The sequence below is a fragment of the Chiloscyllium punctatum genome, chromosome 26 (genome assembly GCF_047496795.1).
Source record: "Chiloscyllium punctatum isolate Juve2018m chromosome 26, sChiPun1.3, whole genome shotgun sequence".
Lineage (NCBI taxonomy): Eukaryota > Metazoa > Chordata > Chondrichthyes > Orectolobiformes > Hemiscylliidae > Chiloscyllium > Chiloscyllium punctatum.
In genome coordinates this window covers 64,641,604-64,657,654 of record NC_092764.1, presented here as the reverse complement: position 1 = coordinate 64,657,654, position 16,051 = coordinate 64,641,604, and the positions used below count along the sequence as shown (strand labels likewise).

The 16,051-nt window shown below is 47.3% G+C and overlaps 1 protein-coding gene across 1 annotated transcript in view; it reads left to right on the top strand.

The window, feature by feature from the left end:
* LOC140453140 (septin-7-like) overlaps positions 1-16,051 on the top strand; it is a 93,225-nt gene that overhangs the window by 74,163 nt on the left and 3,011 nt on the right. The window contains exons 9-12 of the mRNA XM_072547558.1: positions 8,395-8,446; positions 12,056-12,181; positions 12,913-13,048; positions 13,887-14,032. Coding sequence (XP_072403659.1) covers positions 8,395-8,446; positions 12,056-12,181; positions 12,913-13,048; positions 13,887-14,032 — 460 coding nt within the window. The remainder of the gene's footprint in view (positions 1-8,394; positions 8,447-12,055; positions 12,182-12,912; positions 13,049-13,886; positions 14,033-16,051) is intronic.

Here is a 16,051-nt window from a genome sequence, read left to right as displayed (position 1 = left end):
TGGAAACAGGCCCTTCGGCCCAAGAAGTCTACACCAACCCGCCGAAGCGCAACCCCGCCTACCCCTTCACCTAACACTACGGGCAATTTAGCATGGCCAGTGCACCTGACCTGCAGGTCTTTGGACTGTGGGAGGAAACCGGAGCACCCGGTGGAAACCCACGCAGACACGGGGAGAATGTGCAAACTCCACACAGTCAGTAGCCTGAGGCAGGAATTGAACCCAGGACTCTGGCGCTGTGAGGCAGCAGTGCTAACCACTGTGCCACCGTGCCGCCGGTAGTCGCAGGTAGATAGGATAGTGAAGAAAGTGTTTGGTATGCTTTCCTTTATTGGTCAGAGTATTGCGTACAGGAGTTGGGAGGTCATGTTGCGGCTGTACAGAACATTGGTTAAGCCACTGTTGGAATATTGCGTGCATTTCTGGTCTCCTTCCTATCGGAAAGGTGATGTGAAACTTGAAAGGGTTCAGAAAAGATTTACAAGGGTGTTGCCAGGGTTGGAGGATTTGAGATACAGGGAGAGGCTGAACAGGCTGGGGCTATTTTCCCTGCAGCATCGGAGGCTAAGGGCTGACCTTATAGAGGTGTACAAAATTACGAGGAGCATGGATAGGGTAAATAGGCAAAGTCTTTTCCCTGGGGTTGGGGAGTCCAGAACTAGAGGGCATAGGTTTAGGGTGAGAGGGGAAAGATATAAAAGAGACCTTCGAGGCATCTTTTTCATGCAGAGGGTGGCACGTGTATGGAATAAGCTGCCAGAGGAAATGGTGGAGGCTGGTATAATTGCAATATTTATTTGGATGGGTATATGAATAGGAAGGGTTTGGAGGGATATGGGCTGTGTGCTGGCAGGTGGGACTAGATTGGGTTGGAATATCTGGACGGCATGGACAGGTTGGACCGAAGGGTCTGTTTCCATGCTGTACATCTCCATGACTCTATAACTGAATGATAGTATCTTGCACTTATTTTCTGTGATTGATTATTGTCACGTGTACCAAGATACAATGAGCATTGTTTCATGTGCTATACAGGCAGGTCATATCATACAAACTGCATCAGGGTAGCAGAACAGAGTGCAGAATGCAGTAATACAGCTGCAGAGAGAGATCAGAATTAACAGCAGAAAAGAAGCTGTTCTTGAATCTGTTTACATGTATATTCATTTTTTTCCTACCTTCTGCCTAATGGAAATGTTGAAAGAGTATAAATGGGTGGTGAGGGTGTGTTTGATTATATAAGTTGCTTTTCTGAGGCAGCAAAAAGTGTGGACCGAATCAGTGGCTGATTTGCATGATGGACTCAGTTGTGTTCATGACTGTATGTAGTTTCTTGTCTTGGAAGAACAGTTGCCATACCATGGTGTGATGCACCTGGTTAGGATACTTTTTATGGTGCATCTGTAATAATTGGTAAGAATCTTTGTGCACATGCTGAATTTTCTTAGCCTTCTGAGGAAGTTGAGACACTGTGCTTTCTTGACCATCGTGTTGACTTGGGTGAACCAGGAGAGATTGTTGGTGGTCATCCCTTCAAGGAACTCGACGCTCTCGACCCTTTCCATCTCAGCATCACTGATTTTTGCAGAAGGAGCATGCCCTGCACTCTGCCTCCTGAAGTCAATGACCAGTTCTTTTGTTTTGCTGACGTTGACGGACAGCTTGTTGTCTTTATACCTTGTCGCTAAAGGTTCCATCTCTTTCCTACATTCTGTCTCCTCATTGTTTGGGTCCCAACCTACAGTAGTGGTGTTGTCAGCAAATTTGTAAATGGAGCAGGAGTAGAATTTGGCCAGTCATGAGTGTGTAAGGATTATAGTAGGTAGCTGAGTGCATAGTCTTCCAGGCCTGTGGTGTTGAGAATTATAGAACATAGAAAAATACAGCGCAGTACAGGCCCTTTGGCCCTCGATGTTGCGCCGATCCAAGCCCACCGAACCTACACTAGCCCACTATCCTCCATATCTATCCAATGCCCGTTTAAATGCCCATAAAGAGGGAGAGTCCACCACTGCTACTGGCAGGGCATTCCATGAACTCACGACTCGCTGAGTAAAGAATCTACCCTAACATCTGTCCTATACCTACCACCCCTTAATTTAAAGCTATGCCCCCTCGTAATAGCTGACTCCATACGTGGAAAAAGGTTCTCATGGTCAACCCTATCTAAACCCCTAATCATCTTATACACCTCTATCAAGTCACCCCTAAACCATCTTTTCTCCAATGAAAACAGCCCCAAGTGCCTCAGCCTTTCCTCATACGATCTTCCCGCCATACCTGGCAACATCCTGGTAAACCTCCTCTGCACCCGTTCCAGTGCCTCCACATCCTTCCTATAGTATGTCGTCCAAAACTGCACACAATATTCCAGATGCAGCCGCACCAGAGTCTTATACAACTGCAACATGACCTCAGGACTCCGGAACTCAATTCCTCTACCAATAAAAGCCAGTACGCCATATGCCTTCTTCACAGCACTATTTACCTGGGTGGCAACTTTCAAAGATCTGTGTACATGGACACCAAGATCCCTCTGCTCATCCACACTACCAAGTATCCGACCATTAGCCCAGTATCCCATCTTTTTGTTACTCATACCAAAGTGAATCACCTCATACTTACCCACATTGAACTGCATTTGCCACCTTTCTGCCCAGCTCTGCAGCTTATCTATATCCCGCTGTAACCTGCCACATCCTTCCTCGCTGTCAACAACTCCACCAACTTTCGTATAATCCGCAAACTTGCTCATCCAACCTTCTAGCCCCTCCTCCAGGTCATTTATAAAAATGACAAACAGCAATGGTCCCAAAACAGATCCTTGCAGAACACCGCTAGTAACTGCACTCCAAGATAAACCTTTACCATCAACTACTACCCTCTGTCTTCTTCCAGCCAGCTAATTCCTAATCCAAACCTCCAACTCACTCTCAATGCCATACCTCCGTATTTTTTGCAGTAGCCTACCATGGGGATCCTTACCAAACGCTTTACCAAAATCCATATACACCACATCTACCACTTTACCCTCATCCACCTCCTTAGTCACCTTCTCAAAGAATTCAATAAGGTTTGTGAGGCACGATCTGCCCTTCACAAAACCATGCTGACTATCCTTGATCACATTATTCCTATCCAGATGTTCATAAATCCTATCCCTTACAATTCTCTCTAAGACTTTGCCCACAGCAGAAGTGAGGCTCACCGGCCTATAGTTACTAGGGTTATCCCTACTCCCCTCCTTGAACAAGGGAACCACATTTGCTATCCTCCAGTCTTCTGGCACTATTCCTGTAGACAACGAGGACATAAAAATCAAGGCCAATGACTCTGCAATCTCCTCCTTTGCTTCCCAGAGAATCCTAGGATAAATGCCATCAGGCCCAGGGGACTTATCTATTTTCACCCTTTCCAGAGTTTCCAACACCCCTTCCCTACATACCTCAAAGCCATCCATTCTAATTAATTGTGACTCAGTATTCACATCGGCAACAATGTCCTGTTCCTGAGTGAATACTGACAAAAAGTATTCATTCAGTGTCTCCCCAATCTCTTCAGCCTCCACACGCAACTTCCCACTACTATCCTTGACTGGACCTATTCCTACCCTAGTCATTCTTTTATTCCTGATATACCTATAGAAAGCCTTTGGGTTTTCCCTAATCCTACCAACTAAGGACTTTTCGTGTCCCCTCCTTGCTGCTCTTAGCTCTCTCTTCAGATCCTTCCTGGCTACCTTATAACTCTCAATCGCCCCAATTGAATCTTCACGCCTCATCTTTACATAGGCCGCCCTGTTCCCTTTAACAAGGGATTCCAATTCCTTATTAAACCACGGCTGCCTCACACGACCCTTTCCTCCCTGCCTGACAGGTACATACTTATCAAGGACACTCAATAGTTGCTCCTTGAACAAACTCCACATATCGATTGCGCCCTTCCCTTGAAGCCTACTTTTCCAAGGCACGCATCCTAAGTCGTGCCTCACCGCATCATAATTTCCTTGCCCCCAGCTATAACTCTTGCCCTGCAATGCACACTTATCCCTCTCCATCACTAGAGTAAAAGTCACTGAATTGTGGTCACTGTCCCCAAAGTGCTCACCTACCTCCAATTCTAACACCTGGCCTGGTTCGTTACCCAGAACCAAATCCAGTATGGCCTCACCTCTTGTTGGCCTGTCTACATATTGTGTCAGGAAACCCTCCTGCACACATTGGACAAACACCGACCCATCTAACGAACTCGAGCTATAGCTTTCCCAGTCAATATCAGGAAAGTTAAAGTCCCCCATAACAACCACCCTATTACTTTCACTCTTTTCCTGAATCATCCTCGCAATCCTTTCTTCTACGTCTCTAGGACTATTAGGAGGCCTGTAGAAAACTCCTAACAGGTTGACCTCACCTTTCCTATTCCTAACCTCAGCCCAAACTACCTCAGATGGCGAGTCTTCATCCATCGTCCTTTCCACCGCTGTAATACTATCCTTGACAAGCAATGCCACACCTCCCCCTCTTTTACCCCCATCTCTGACCCTACTAAAACATTTAAACCCTGGAACCTGCAACAGCCAATCGTGTCCCTGTTCTACCCATGTCTCCGTAATAGCCACAACATTGAAATCCCAGGTACCAACCCACGCTGCAAGTTCACCTACCTTATTTCGTATACTTCTTGCATTGAAGTATACACACTTCAAGCCACTTTCCTGTTTACAGGCACCCTCCTTTGAGATTGATGCCATGTTTCTAACCTCCCTACACTCCAGGTCCTGCACCCTAAAGCTACAGTCAAGGTTCCCATGTCCCTGCAGAGTTAGTTTAAACCCCCCCAAGAGCACTAGCAAACCTCCCCCCGCCCCCCCCCCCCCCCCCCCCCAGGATACTGGTGCCCCTCAGGTTCAGGTGTAGACCATCCTGTTTATAGAGGTCCCACCTTCCCCAGAAAGAACCCCAGTTATCCAGATACCGGAATCCCTCCCTCCTGCACCATCCCTGTAGCCACGCATTTAACTGTTCTCTTTCCCTATTCCTCGACTCTCTATCACGTGGCACGGGTAACAGACCAGAGACAACAACTCTGTTCCTCCTAACTCTGAGCTTCCAACCTAGCTCCCTGAAAGCCTGCCTAACATCCTCAGCCCCCCTCCTACCTATATCGTTGGTGCCAGTGTGGACCACGACTTCGGGCTGCTTCCCCTCCCCCTTAAGGACCTGAAAACATGATCAGAGACGTCACATACCTTTGCACCTGGGAGGCAACATACCAAACGTGAGTCTCTCTCGCCCCCACAAAACCGCCTATCTGTACCCTGAACTATCGAGTCCCCAATTAGTATTGCTCTGCTCTTCTCCACCCTTCCCTTCTGAGCAACGGGGACAGGCTCCGTGCCAGAGGCCTGAACCCCATTGCTTACCCCTGGTAAGTCGTTCCCCCCCCACAAGTACCCAAAACGGAATACTTGTTCTTGAGGGGAATGGCCGCAGGGGGTCCCTGCACTGGCTGCTTCCTCCCAGTCCCCCTCACTGTCACCCATCTGTCTGCAATCTTTGGAGTTATTACTTCCCTAAAGCTTCGATCTATGACCCCCTCTGCCTCCCGAACGATCCTAAGTTCATCCAACTCCAGCTCAAGTTCCCTAACACGGTCTTGGAGGAGCAAAGTTATGTTGGAGGAGGTGTTGTCGTCTAATGCTGATTATGATTGGTGAGTCAGGAAGTTAAGGATCCATTTACAGAGACAGGCGCTGAGACCTAGGTCTCTGAGTTTGGAGATTAATTTGTTTAGAATTATGGTGTTGAAGGAGGAACTGTAGTCAATAAGTAGGAGTCTGACCGATATCCTTGTGATCCAGATGTTCCAAGGATGAGTGTAGAACCAGCGAGGTGGCATCTGCTGTGGACCTGTTGCATTTATAGGTGAGTTGCAAAAGATCAAGGCAATTTGGTGGGCTGGAATTGATGTGATCCATGACTAATCTCTTCATAATTATGGAGGTCAGAGTCATCAGGCGGTATTTATTGAGACAACTGCATGGTTTTTCTTTGACACTGGGATAATGGTGATCTTCTTGAAGCAAGCGGGGACTTCAGACAGTCGTAAGAACAGATTAAAAATATCTGCGAATAATCCCGCAAGCTGGTCCGCACAGGATCCAAATGCACAGCTGGGTACTCCAATTGGACCAGCTGCGACGTGCTCAGTGAGGCAGAGGAAAATGGTGCCAGATGGTGGAGACTCGTCATGCTTCCATTGGAAAGACGGGAGCTCTTATACTATCCTTGGAGGTAGGTATGGTGGTATTAGGTCTACAGGCCAGCCTCAGAAAGCTGTCAGTGTTACTTCAGAAAAGAAGTTTACAATCTTGTATGTCAGTGCCACTTGTCTTATACATTGGTCTGATTAACATCCACCAAAGTTAAAAATCACCCAACACCAGGTTATAGTCCAACAGGTTTATTTGAAAGCACGAGCTTTCAAAGTGCTGCTTCAACCACCTGATGAAGGAGCAGCACTTCGAAAGCTAGTGCTTCCATATAAACCTGTTGGACCTGGTGTTGGGTGATTTTTAACTTTGACAACCCCATCCAACACCAGCTCCTCCAAATCATAACATCCATCAAACAGTGAATATAAGCAAAGTACTGAAGATGCTAGAGATTCGAAACAAAAGCAGAGAATTTTGGACAAACTCAGCAGGTCTGGCAGCTGTGGAGACCGAAAGAATTAATATTTTGAGTCTGACATGACTCTTCATTTATATTATAGAATCCTTACAGTGTGGAAACAGGCCAGTTGGCCCAACAAGTCCACACCGACCCTCCAAAAAGTACCCCACCCAAGTCCATTCCCCTACCCTATTACTCTACATTTCCTCTGACTATTGCGCCTAGCTTATGCATCCCTGAACACTATGGGACAATTTAGCATGGCTGATTCGCTTACCCTGCATGTCTTTGGATGTGGGAGGAAACCGGAGCGTGCACAGGAAACCAAGGCTGGAATCGAATCCAAGTTCCTTGTGCTGTGAGGTAGCAGTGCTAACCACTGTGCCACTCTAAATTTACTTTACCTTCCTCCACAGATGCAGACTGACTGAGTTTCTCCAGCGTTCTCTGTATATAATCAGTGTACAGAGATCTGGTTTGACATTGATGAATAGTTGCTTAATAATTGCAATCCTGTGCATTCAGTGTTTTGCCCCCTTCAGAACCAGATTGTTGAACCCTTGTGAACTGTTGTTACAATTCAAAAAAGCTGCAACGTAACCAGCTAACTGTATACATCAGCTACTCCCACTGAACTGTTTTTAATAAGTTCACACCTGTCTATCTGTGTGAGATCTCCACAAAAATGTCTCATACAGGCAACCTGGAATCTGTTTGACTAAGTTTGATGACACCACAACTGTAGACGTTGAACTTCCCAAACGTGGTGCAGCCCAGAATGTCAGAAACATGTCCATAAATGGCAAAGATTCAATTTCAAAGTTGCTACCTGAGTGCTGAATCAAGTGCAATTTCCATTTCAGCATTGAAGAACAGTGACTGGCTGAAAACCACATACCATTTCAAATGAGAGATAAAAATGGTAATCTTGTTTTGCTGGCACATGGTTTTATTTTTCCTGTTTGTTTTTGCATCTCATTTCAAAATGACTCATGTCAGGCTTACTGAGTGTTTACAGAGTCAGTTTAAGAGACTACAACAACATATGTTTATCTTGTCCTAACTGAGCAGTAATCTGAGCTTTACAGCCTCTTGTCATTTTCCACACAGTGCAATAGTATTTCTGTCTCAGCTGTCATGTGATAACACATGCATCTTTGAATGTCCAGTTGGATGTAGTTAGTTGTAGAGAAATTGCTATTGCAGAGAAAGCCAGCGACGAGTCAGGAAGGAGGGCTGGTGTCAGCTCAGGTGAGAACTCTGAGCAGCTGTGAGCAGAGAGTCGCAAAGGAGTGAAGGGGGTTAGAGAGAGCTCAGGACAGGGTGTGGGATCCAAGAGAGCCTGTAGTGGGAGCATACATAGAGACTCTTAGGATGGTCCTGTGTGCAAAGACTGGTGCACAGATGGTGATTGAGGGGTTCTGAAGGGGTGATTGGCAGGGCAGTGGGGAGGATGTGGTTTGAGGTTGGTAGTGAAAGATAAGGTGCGAGCCACTATTGGCATCAGATGAAGGGCACGCACCTTTGAAGAGAGCGATTGCAGCAAAACAGTAGATGTACTCCAAGCTAAAGTATTTGTGTCCATGGTTGATTCTCGCCAGCTACTGCAGTCTCTCGGGGTGGAGTGGATGTGTTGTGGAGGCGTTTGGTGTCCTGATGTATGAGGCTTTCTCTGGACTGAGGTTGTTAACATTTACTCTTTTTTTCCAATCTTTTCCAGTTGAAAATGGAGAGCACTGTGACTTCTCTCTTCTGCGCAACATGCTGATCAGGTAAACCCTCTCGCTGACCAATGACAAACCTTGCTTTTTCTGTCTGATTCTTCTATCTCAAGAAGTAAGAGTGGGAGCACACGGAAGAACTTGTCAATCCTGCTCCCCATTTCTGTCCTAAATGATTGTCTCCTTATCCTTAGATTCTGCCCCCATGTTCTAGATTCACCAACAAAATGAAAGCAATCTCTTTGTGTGTCCCATCAGTACACTTCCTGTGGGTTTCTGTGTTGCCCCTCACTCTTCTAAACATCAGAGAAAATATCTGTTTACTTGGCCTCTCCTGTGGGGCAACCGTCTTATCCTAAGGGCCAATCAAGGGAACCTTCATTGAAATATATTCTTCCTTAAACATGCAAACGTGTGGTCTCTCCAAAGGTCCATACAATTTGAAGAAAACTTCTTTATTCTGGGTGCACCGATTTCTTTGCCATAAACACCAATGTGCCATTTATTTTTCTGCTTGCTGTACCTGCATGCTGACTTTCCAAGTTCCTTGAATGAGTACACCCAAGTCCTGAAACTTCCAAGCCTTTAAGTATTCTATGTTTCTGATCTCCCCAGATTATATTTCCAACAGCTACCTTGTTGCCGACTAAGTCAACCTTCCTATGTCCTCCTCAGAGCTTCCCTTCACAGTAAACATTGAAACATTGCTTTCAGATTCTTCTTTGAAATCATTAATATAGATTGTATAAAGCTGAAGTCTGAGCACTGACTGTGTTGATACTCCATTACTTAACAACCAATTTGAAAATGCTCCATTTGTCTCAATTCTCTGTTGCCTCTCTGTTAATTAGTCTCCATCCTGAATAATATGCTCAAACTCCCAGGGCCCTTACCATCCGGTTGTGCAGCACCCCTTTGAATACCTTTTAGAAAACCACATATGCCACATCCACTGGATCCCCATTGTCGCTAATCGGTTTTTTACTTCCCATTTACTAATATGGTTGTATCTATCATAGGTTGCATCTATCATAGACTTGTGCAATAAAGTCTTCATTTTGCCTAGTTCTGTATCTCTGGGTGGTTGGTGGTGGTGGGTGGGGAAGCTCCTGCCTCTGGGTGGTTGGTGGTGGTGAGTGGGGAAGCTCCTGTCTCTGGGTGGTTGGTGGTGGTGGGTGGGGAAGCTCCTGTCTCTGGGTGGTTGTTGGTGGTGGGTGGGGAAGCTCCTGTCTCTGGGTAGGTGGTGGTGGTGAGTGGGGAAGCTCCTGTCTCTGGGTAGGTGGTGGTGGGTGGGGAAGCTCCTGTCTCTGGGTAGGTGGTGGTGGTGAGTGGGGAAGCTCCTGTCTCTGGGTGGTTGGTGGTGGTGAGTGGGGAAGCTCCTGTCTCTGGGTAGGTGGTGGTGGTGAGTGGGGAAGCTCCTGTCTCTGGGTGGTTGGTGGTGGTGAGTGGGGAAGCTCCTGTCTCTGGGTGGTTGGTGGTGGTGAGTGGGGAAGCTCCTGTCTCTGGGTGGTTGGTGGTGGTGGGTGGGGAAGCTCCTGTCTCTGGGTGGTTGGTGGTGGTGAGTGGGGAAGCTCCTGTCTCTGGGTGGTTGGTGGTGGTGGGTGGGGAAGCTCCTGTCTCTGGGTAGGTGGTGGTGGTGAGTGGGGAAGCTCCTGTCTCTGGGTGGTTGGTGGTGGTGAGTGGGGAAGCTCCTGTCTCTGGGTGGTTGGTGGTGAGTGGGGAAGCTCCTGTCTCTGGGTGGTTGGAGGTGGTGAGTGGGGAAGCTCCTGTCTCTGGGTGGTTGGTGGTGGTGGGTGGGGAAGCTCCTGTCTCTGGGTAGGTGGTGGTGGTGAGTGGGGAAGCTCCTGTCTCTGGGTGGCTTTTTTATAAGTGCTTTGGATGTGAATGTTGGAGGTATGGTTAGAAAGTTTGCCATAACATCAAAGTTTTTGGTGTGGTGGACAGCCAAGAAGGTTACATCAGAGTTGCTGATGAAGTTTAATTTAGATAAATGTGAGTTGCTAAATTTTGGCAAGGTCAATCAGGTTAGGACTTCATAGATGAATCCCTACAGTGTGGAAACAGGCCATAATCCCAACAAATCCACACCGACCCTCCGAAAAGTAACCCACCCAGACTCTACATTCACCCCTGACTAATGCACCTAACCGACACATCCCTGAACACTATGGGTAATTTACCATCGCCAATTCATCTAGCCTGCACATCTTTTGTGATTGTGGGAGGAAACCGGAGCACCTGGTGGAAACCCACGTACACATGGGGCGAATGTGCAAACATTACACAGAGACATATGCCCGATGCTGGAATGAAACTCAAGTCCCTAGTGCTGTGAGACAGCAGTGCTAACCACTGAGCCACCGTGCCACCTCTGCACTTAATGGTAAGATCCTATGGTGTTTTGCTGAACAATGAGACCTTGGAGTGCAGGCTCAGAGCTCCTTGAAAGTGGCGTCGCAGGTTGGCAGGGTAGTGAAGGTGGTGTTGGGTCCATTTGCCTTTATTGGTCAGTGCATTGAGTATAGGATAAAAACAACGACTGCAGATGCTGAAAATCAAATACTGGATTAGTGGTGCTGGAAGAGCACAGTAGTTCAGGCAGCATCCAATGAGCAGCGAAATCAACGTTTCAGGCAAAAGCCCTTCCTGATGAAGGGCTTTTACCCGAAACGTTGATTTCGCTGCTCTTTGGATGCTGCCTGAACTGCATTGAGTATAGGAGTTGGGTGGTGACATTGTGGCTGTACAGGACTACATTTAGAATACTGCATTCAGTTCTAGTCTCCTAGCTATAAGAAAGATGTTGTTAAACTCGAAAGGGTTCAGAAAAGACTTACAAAGATTTTGCCACGTTTGGAGAGTTTGAGCTGTAAGGAGAGGCTGAATAGGCTGTGGCTGTTTTCCCTGGAACTTGATTGCTGAGGGATGACCTTACAGAGGGGCATGGATAGGGTGAATAGTCATGGTCTATTCCCATGGTAGGGGAGTCCAGAACTAGAGGTTTAAGGTGAGAGATGAAAGATTTTAAAGGGAACTAAGGGGAAACCTTTTCATGCAGAGGGTGGTGCTTGTATGGGATGAACTGCCAGAGAAAGTGGTGGGGCCTGGTACAATTACAACATTTAATAGGTATTTAGATGGGTATATGAATAGGAAGAGTTCAGAGGGATATGGACCAAATGCTGGTAAATGGCCTCAGTGGCTAGCACTGCTGCCTCACAGCACCAGGGACCTGAGTTGAATTCAGGCCTCAGGCAACTGTGTGGAGTTTGCACATTATCCCCGTGTCTGCGTGGGTTTCCTCTGGGTGCTCCAGTTTCCTCCCACAGTCCATAGATGTACACATTTGGTGGATTGTCCATACTAAATTGCCCATAGTGTTCTGGGATTTGTAGGCTAGCTAGATTAACCATGGGGAAAAGAGATGCAAGATTACAGGAATAGGGTGTGGATGGAATGCTGATTGGAGGAAAGGTGTGGACTCAATAGGCCAATATAGCTTGCTTCCACACTGTAGGGGTTCTATGATTCTAAATGGGACTAGATTAATTTAGGACATCTGGCAGGCATGGATGAGCTGGACCCAAGAGTCTTTTTCCATGCTGTACATCTCTATAAATCTCTGTAATCTGAATAATGTGCTTTTATTTTTAATCACAGGACACACATGCAAGATCTGAAAGATATCACCAACAATGTCCACTATGAGAATTACCGGAGTCGCAAGTTGGCTGCAGTGACTGGTAATGGGATCGATGCCAGTAAGACGAAGGGACCCCTCACTAGGTCAGTCTTATAATGGACCTTTGTGAGCTCATGTCCTTCCAGAGGTGAGCTGCTAACACAGTCTATCACTAAATCTAACTGGGTGCACAGTAAAGCAAATTGAGGTATTAGCAACTCTTCAACTTCCGCAAAGCCACCAGCAGAGCATGTCGCACATTTCCTTGTATCTGCTGTCATCTTGGCAAGCAATTCAGCAGACCAACACGTTCCCTGGCCCAGTGCAATGTTGACTTTTAACTGCTCTCTGAAATGGCTGCAACAAGCTACTCCATTGTCATGAGCAGCTCTCGAAAATTCAGCAAAGGTATGAAGCAGGCACACTACCTGACAGTAGAAATTGCAGAGGCACAGCCAACCCGGGCAACCTCCACACTATCCCCCAGAGGCTTGGACTAGAATTGGGAGGTTAGCACATGGTCCAGTCAAACAACAGCCAGACAGCCAATCGGATTTTACAGCACTATGAATATCCCCTGGGGAATTACAGTGCAAGGGGAGTGTTTGGGCTGGGTTTCCTGTGGACTGTGCAAGGGGACTATTTGGAGGATGCTTCCTGTGGACTTTTGGGAGGAGGCCTGTATCCTGTGGACTGTGTGTGGCGTGGGGTTCCTGTGGACTGTGTGAGGGGAGTATTGGGGGATGTTTCCTGTGGACTGTGCAAAGGGAGTATTGGGTGGTTTTCTGTGCATTGTGTGGGTGAACTCACCCTAACATGCCATGTTGAATGGCAGGAGTCCATTGGCTGAAATGGAGGATGAACGTCGGGAGCATGTGGCCAAAATGAAGAAAATGGAGACAGAGATGGAGCAGGTCTTCGAGATGAAGGTTAAAGAGAAAAAGCAGAAGCTTAAGGACTCTGAAAATGAGGTACGACATTGCACCCGTCTTTGACTCGACCTCACTTCTATTCTCTCTCTCTCTCCTCAGTCTCTTTCTCTCTCTCTCTCTCTCTCTCTCTCTCTCTCTCTCTCTCTCTCTCTCCCCTCCAGTCTCTCTCTCTCTCCTCAGTCTCTCTCGCACTAGTGACTCGCCCTCTTACGTGCACGTCTCCGCCCGCCCCCTCGCCCGTCCCCACAAATCCGCGACCCACATCTCGCCTGCCACCCCTACCCGCCCCCCCCTCGCCCGTGAGCGTCTGTCATCTCTCTCTCTCACTCGTGTTGTCTGTCCCTCGTGTGTGAGTCTCTCTCATTCGCGCGCGTCGCTCTCTCTCTGTCTCTCTCTATCGCTCTCTCTCTCTCTCTCGCGCGCGCCCGGTCGTCTCACCTTCCCCCTACGCCCTCCATGCTTGCGTCTCTCTCCCCTTGCCCTCAGGTCTTTGCACTCCTGCCCTCGCCTCTTTGCCCTTCCCTCCCCTCCCTCGGGTCTCCCTCTCTGCCTCTCCTCTCTCCACTCGCTTCCTTGTGCTTGTCTCCTCGTGCATTCCATCTTGTCCCTTCCTCCCACTCATTTCTTCGCTCCTGTCACTCCATTTCCTCCTCCCATCTTCCTATTCCCTACCCTGGTACCCAGCCCCAATATCATCCTCCTCCCCGCCAATGTGCACACCCTTTTTATTTTCTCTCTCTGATTTCACTGTGAACCAACTGTATTTGTGTCTGCCCCCTCAATATGTGCTGAGTCTGTGCTTGGACTCTGGATTACTGTGTGCCTGTATTGTGCTCAGGCTCAGTCTGTCATGCTGTTCTCTGACTCCTAACTGTAGCTGCAGCGTCGGCATGAGCAGATGAAGAAAAATTTGGAGGCACAATACAAGGAGCTTGAAGAAAAACGTAAGCAGTTTGAGGAGGAGAAAGCAGCCTGGGAGATGGAGCAGCGTGTATTGGAACAGCAGAGGCTCGATTCATCAAAGTGAGTGCAACTGAGCATGTGCTAGAGACAGGGGCGAGTGTGGGAGAAAATACGTAGGATGGGGAGAGCATGTGCATCCTGGTCAAAGTAGAGTGTGTGTGAGGGTCAGAGAGGGGGACATGGACAGAATTCGTGAGACAGCAAAAACATGAGCAAGCAAGCAGCTGTGGAGAACTTTTTCATTGACTACCTCTCGCTCAGCTCTCCAACCTTGCCCTCCCTCACCCCCTTGCTCACCCCCTCACACTGTTGTGGAGCAGTTATGTGGTCAATTGGCTTTGACACGATTCCATACCAGAGGTTAGTAAGGAAAATTAAAGCTCAATATATTGGAGGTAATGTATTGACATGGTTTGCAACTGGTTGGCAGACCAGAAGCAGAGAGTTGGAATAAACCAGTCCTTTTCAGAGTGGCAGGCAGTGATGAGTGGGGTGCTGTAGGGTTTGTTGCAGGGATCACAGCTGTTCACAATATACGTTATATATTTGGGCAAAGGAATTGAATGCCTTACCTACAAATTTGCAGATGACACTAAGTTGGGTGACTGTGTGTGCTGTGAGGAGGATGCTAAGAGGCTGCAAGCTGTCTTGGACAGACTGGCTGAGTGGGTAAATACTTAGCAAATACATTATAATAAAGCTCCGCTTTGGTCACAAAATGGCAAGACAGATTATTATCGGAATGGTAGTAGTTTAGGAAAAGCTGAGGTGTAGAAAGACGGGGGGGGGGCGGTGTCATAATGGAACAGTTAATAAAGGTTGGTATGCAGGTGCAGCAGGCAGTGAGGAAAGCTAATGATGCGCTGTCCTTCATAGCGAGAGGATTTGAGTATCAGAGTAAGGATGTCTTGCTACAGTTATACACAGGACTTTGAGGCCACACTTGAGTAATGCGTGCAGTTTTGGTCTCCTAGACTGAGGAAGGATAGACTTGCTATTGAGGGAGTTCAGTGAAGGGTCACCAGACTGATTCCCAGGATGGCAGCACTGACGTGATGAAAGACTGGATCAGCTAGGTTTGTATTAGCAGGAATTTAAAAGAATGAGAGCAGATCTCATAGAAACAGAAGAAAAACATACAGGAACAAAATCCTGACGGGACTAGAACAGGGTAGATGTCAAAAGAATGTTCCCAATGTTGAGGAAGTCCAGAACAAGGGGTCACAGTCTAAAAATCAGGGGCAAGCCATTCAGGGCTAAGATAGGGAAGAATTTCTTCACTCGGTTATGATGCTGTGGAATTCTCTCCCAAAGGAAGCTGTTGGGGCCAGTTCATTCAATAGATTCAAGAGGGATGTGGCCCTAGTGTCTAACAGGATTCAGGGGTATGGGGAGAGGGCAGGAGTGGGATACTCAGGTTACGTGATCAGCCACGAATAGTGGTGCAGGCTTGAAAGGCCAAATGGCCTACCCCTGCAGCTATTGTCAATGTTTCAATGGTTCAAGTTCACCAAGGTGTGTTAAAACAACAACTGGGTGTAATTATATTCAGGGTCTTAATTACTCGGATATTTATTGGGGTGACGATCATATAAAGGATTTATAAGGGATAGATTTCTTGAAAATGTCAGTATGTAGATACTGCTACAAGGGACAGTGCGCTACTGAACCAAATTCTGGGGAATGAAGCCAGAGGTGACAGTGGGGGCATCATTGAGTGATAGCGACCCATGCTGTATGTTTTAAATTGCTTCTGGAAAAAGAGAAAGGGATTTGGATTTGGATTAGGCAGATTTTGTTAAAATAAGGCAGGACCTGGCCAAAATAGACTGGGAACAGCTACCTGAGGATAAATGTACAGCAGAACAGTGGGAGGCGTTCAAAAAGGTGGGGGAGGCAGTGAAGTACAGACCCAACATGTTCCCTTTAGAGTGAAATGTTTAGCAATAAGCCCAGAGAACCCTGGATATATCGGAATATTCAGGACCGGATAAAAAAGAAAAGGGAGATGTGTATCTGGTACAAAGGGAACAAAAGGAGCTCAAGAAAGTAATTAGGAGGAAGCATTAAAAAATACCG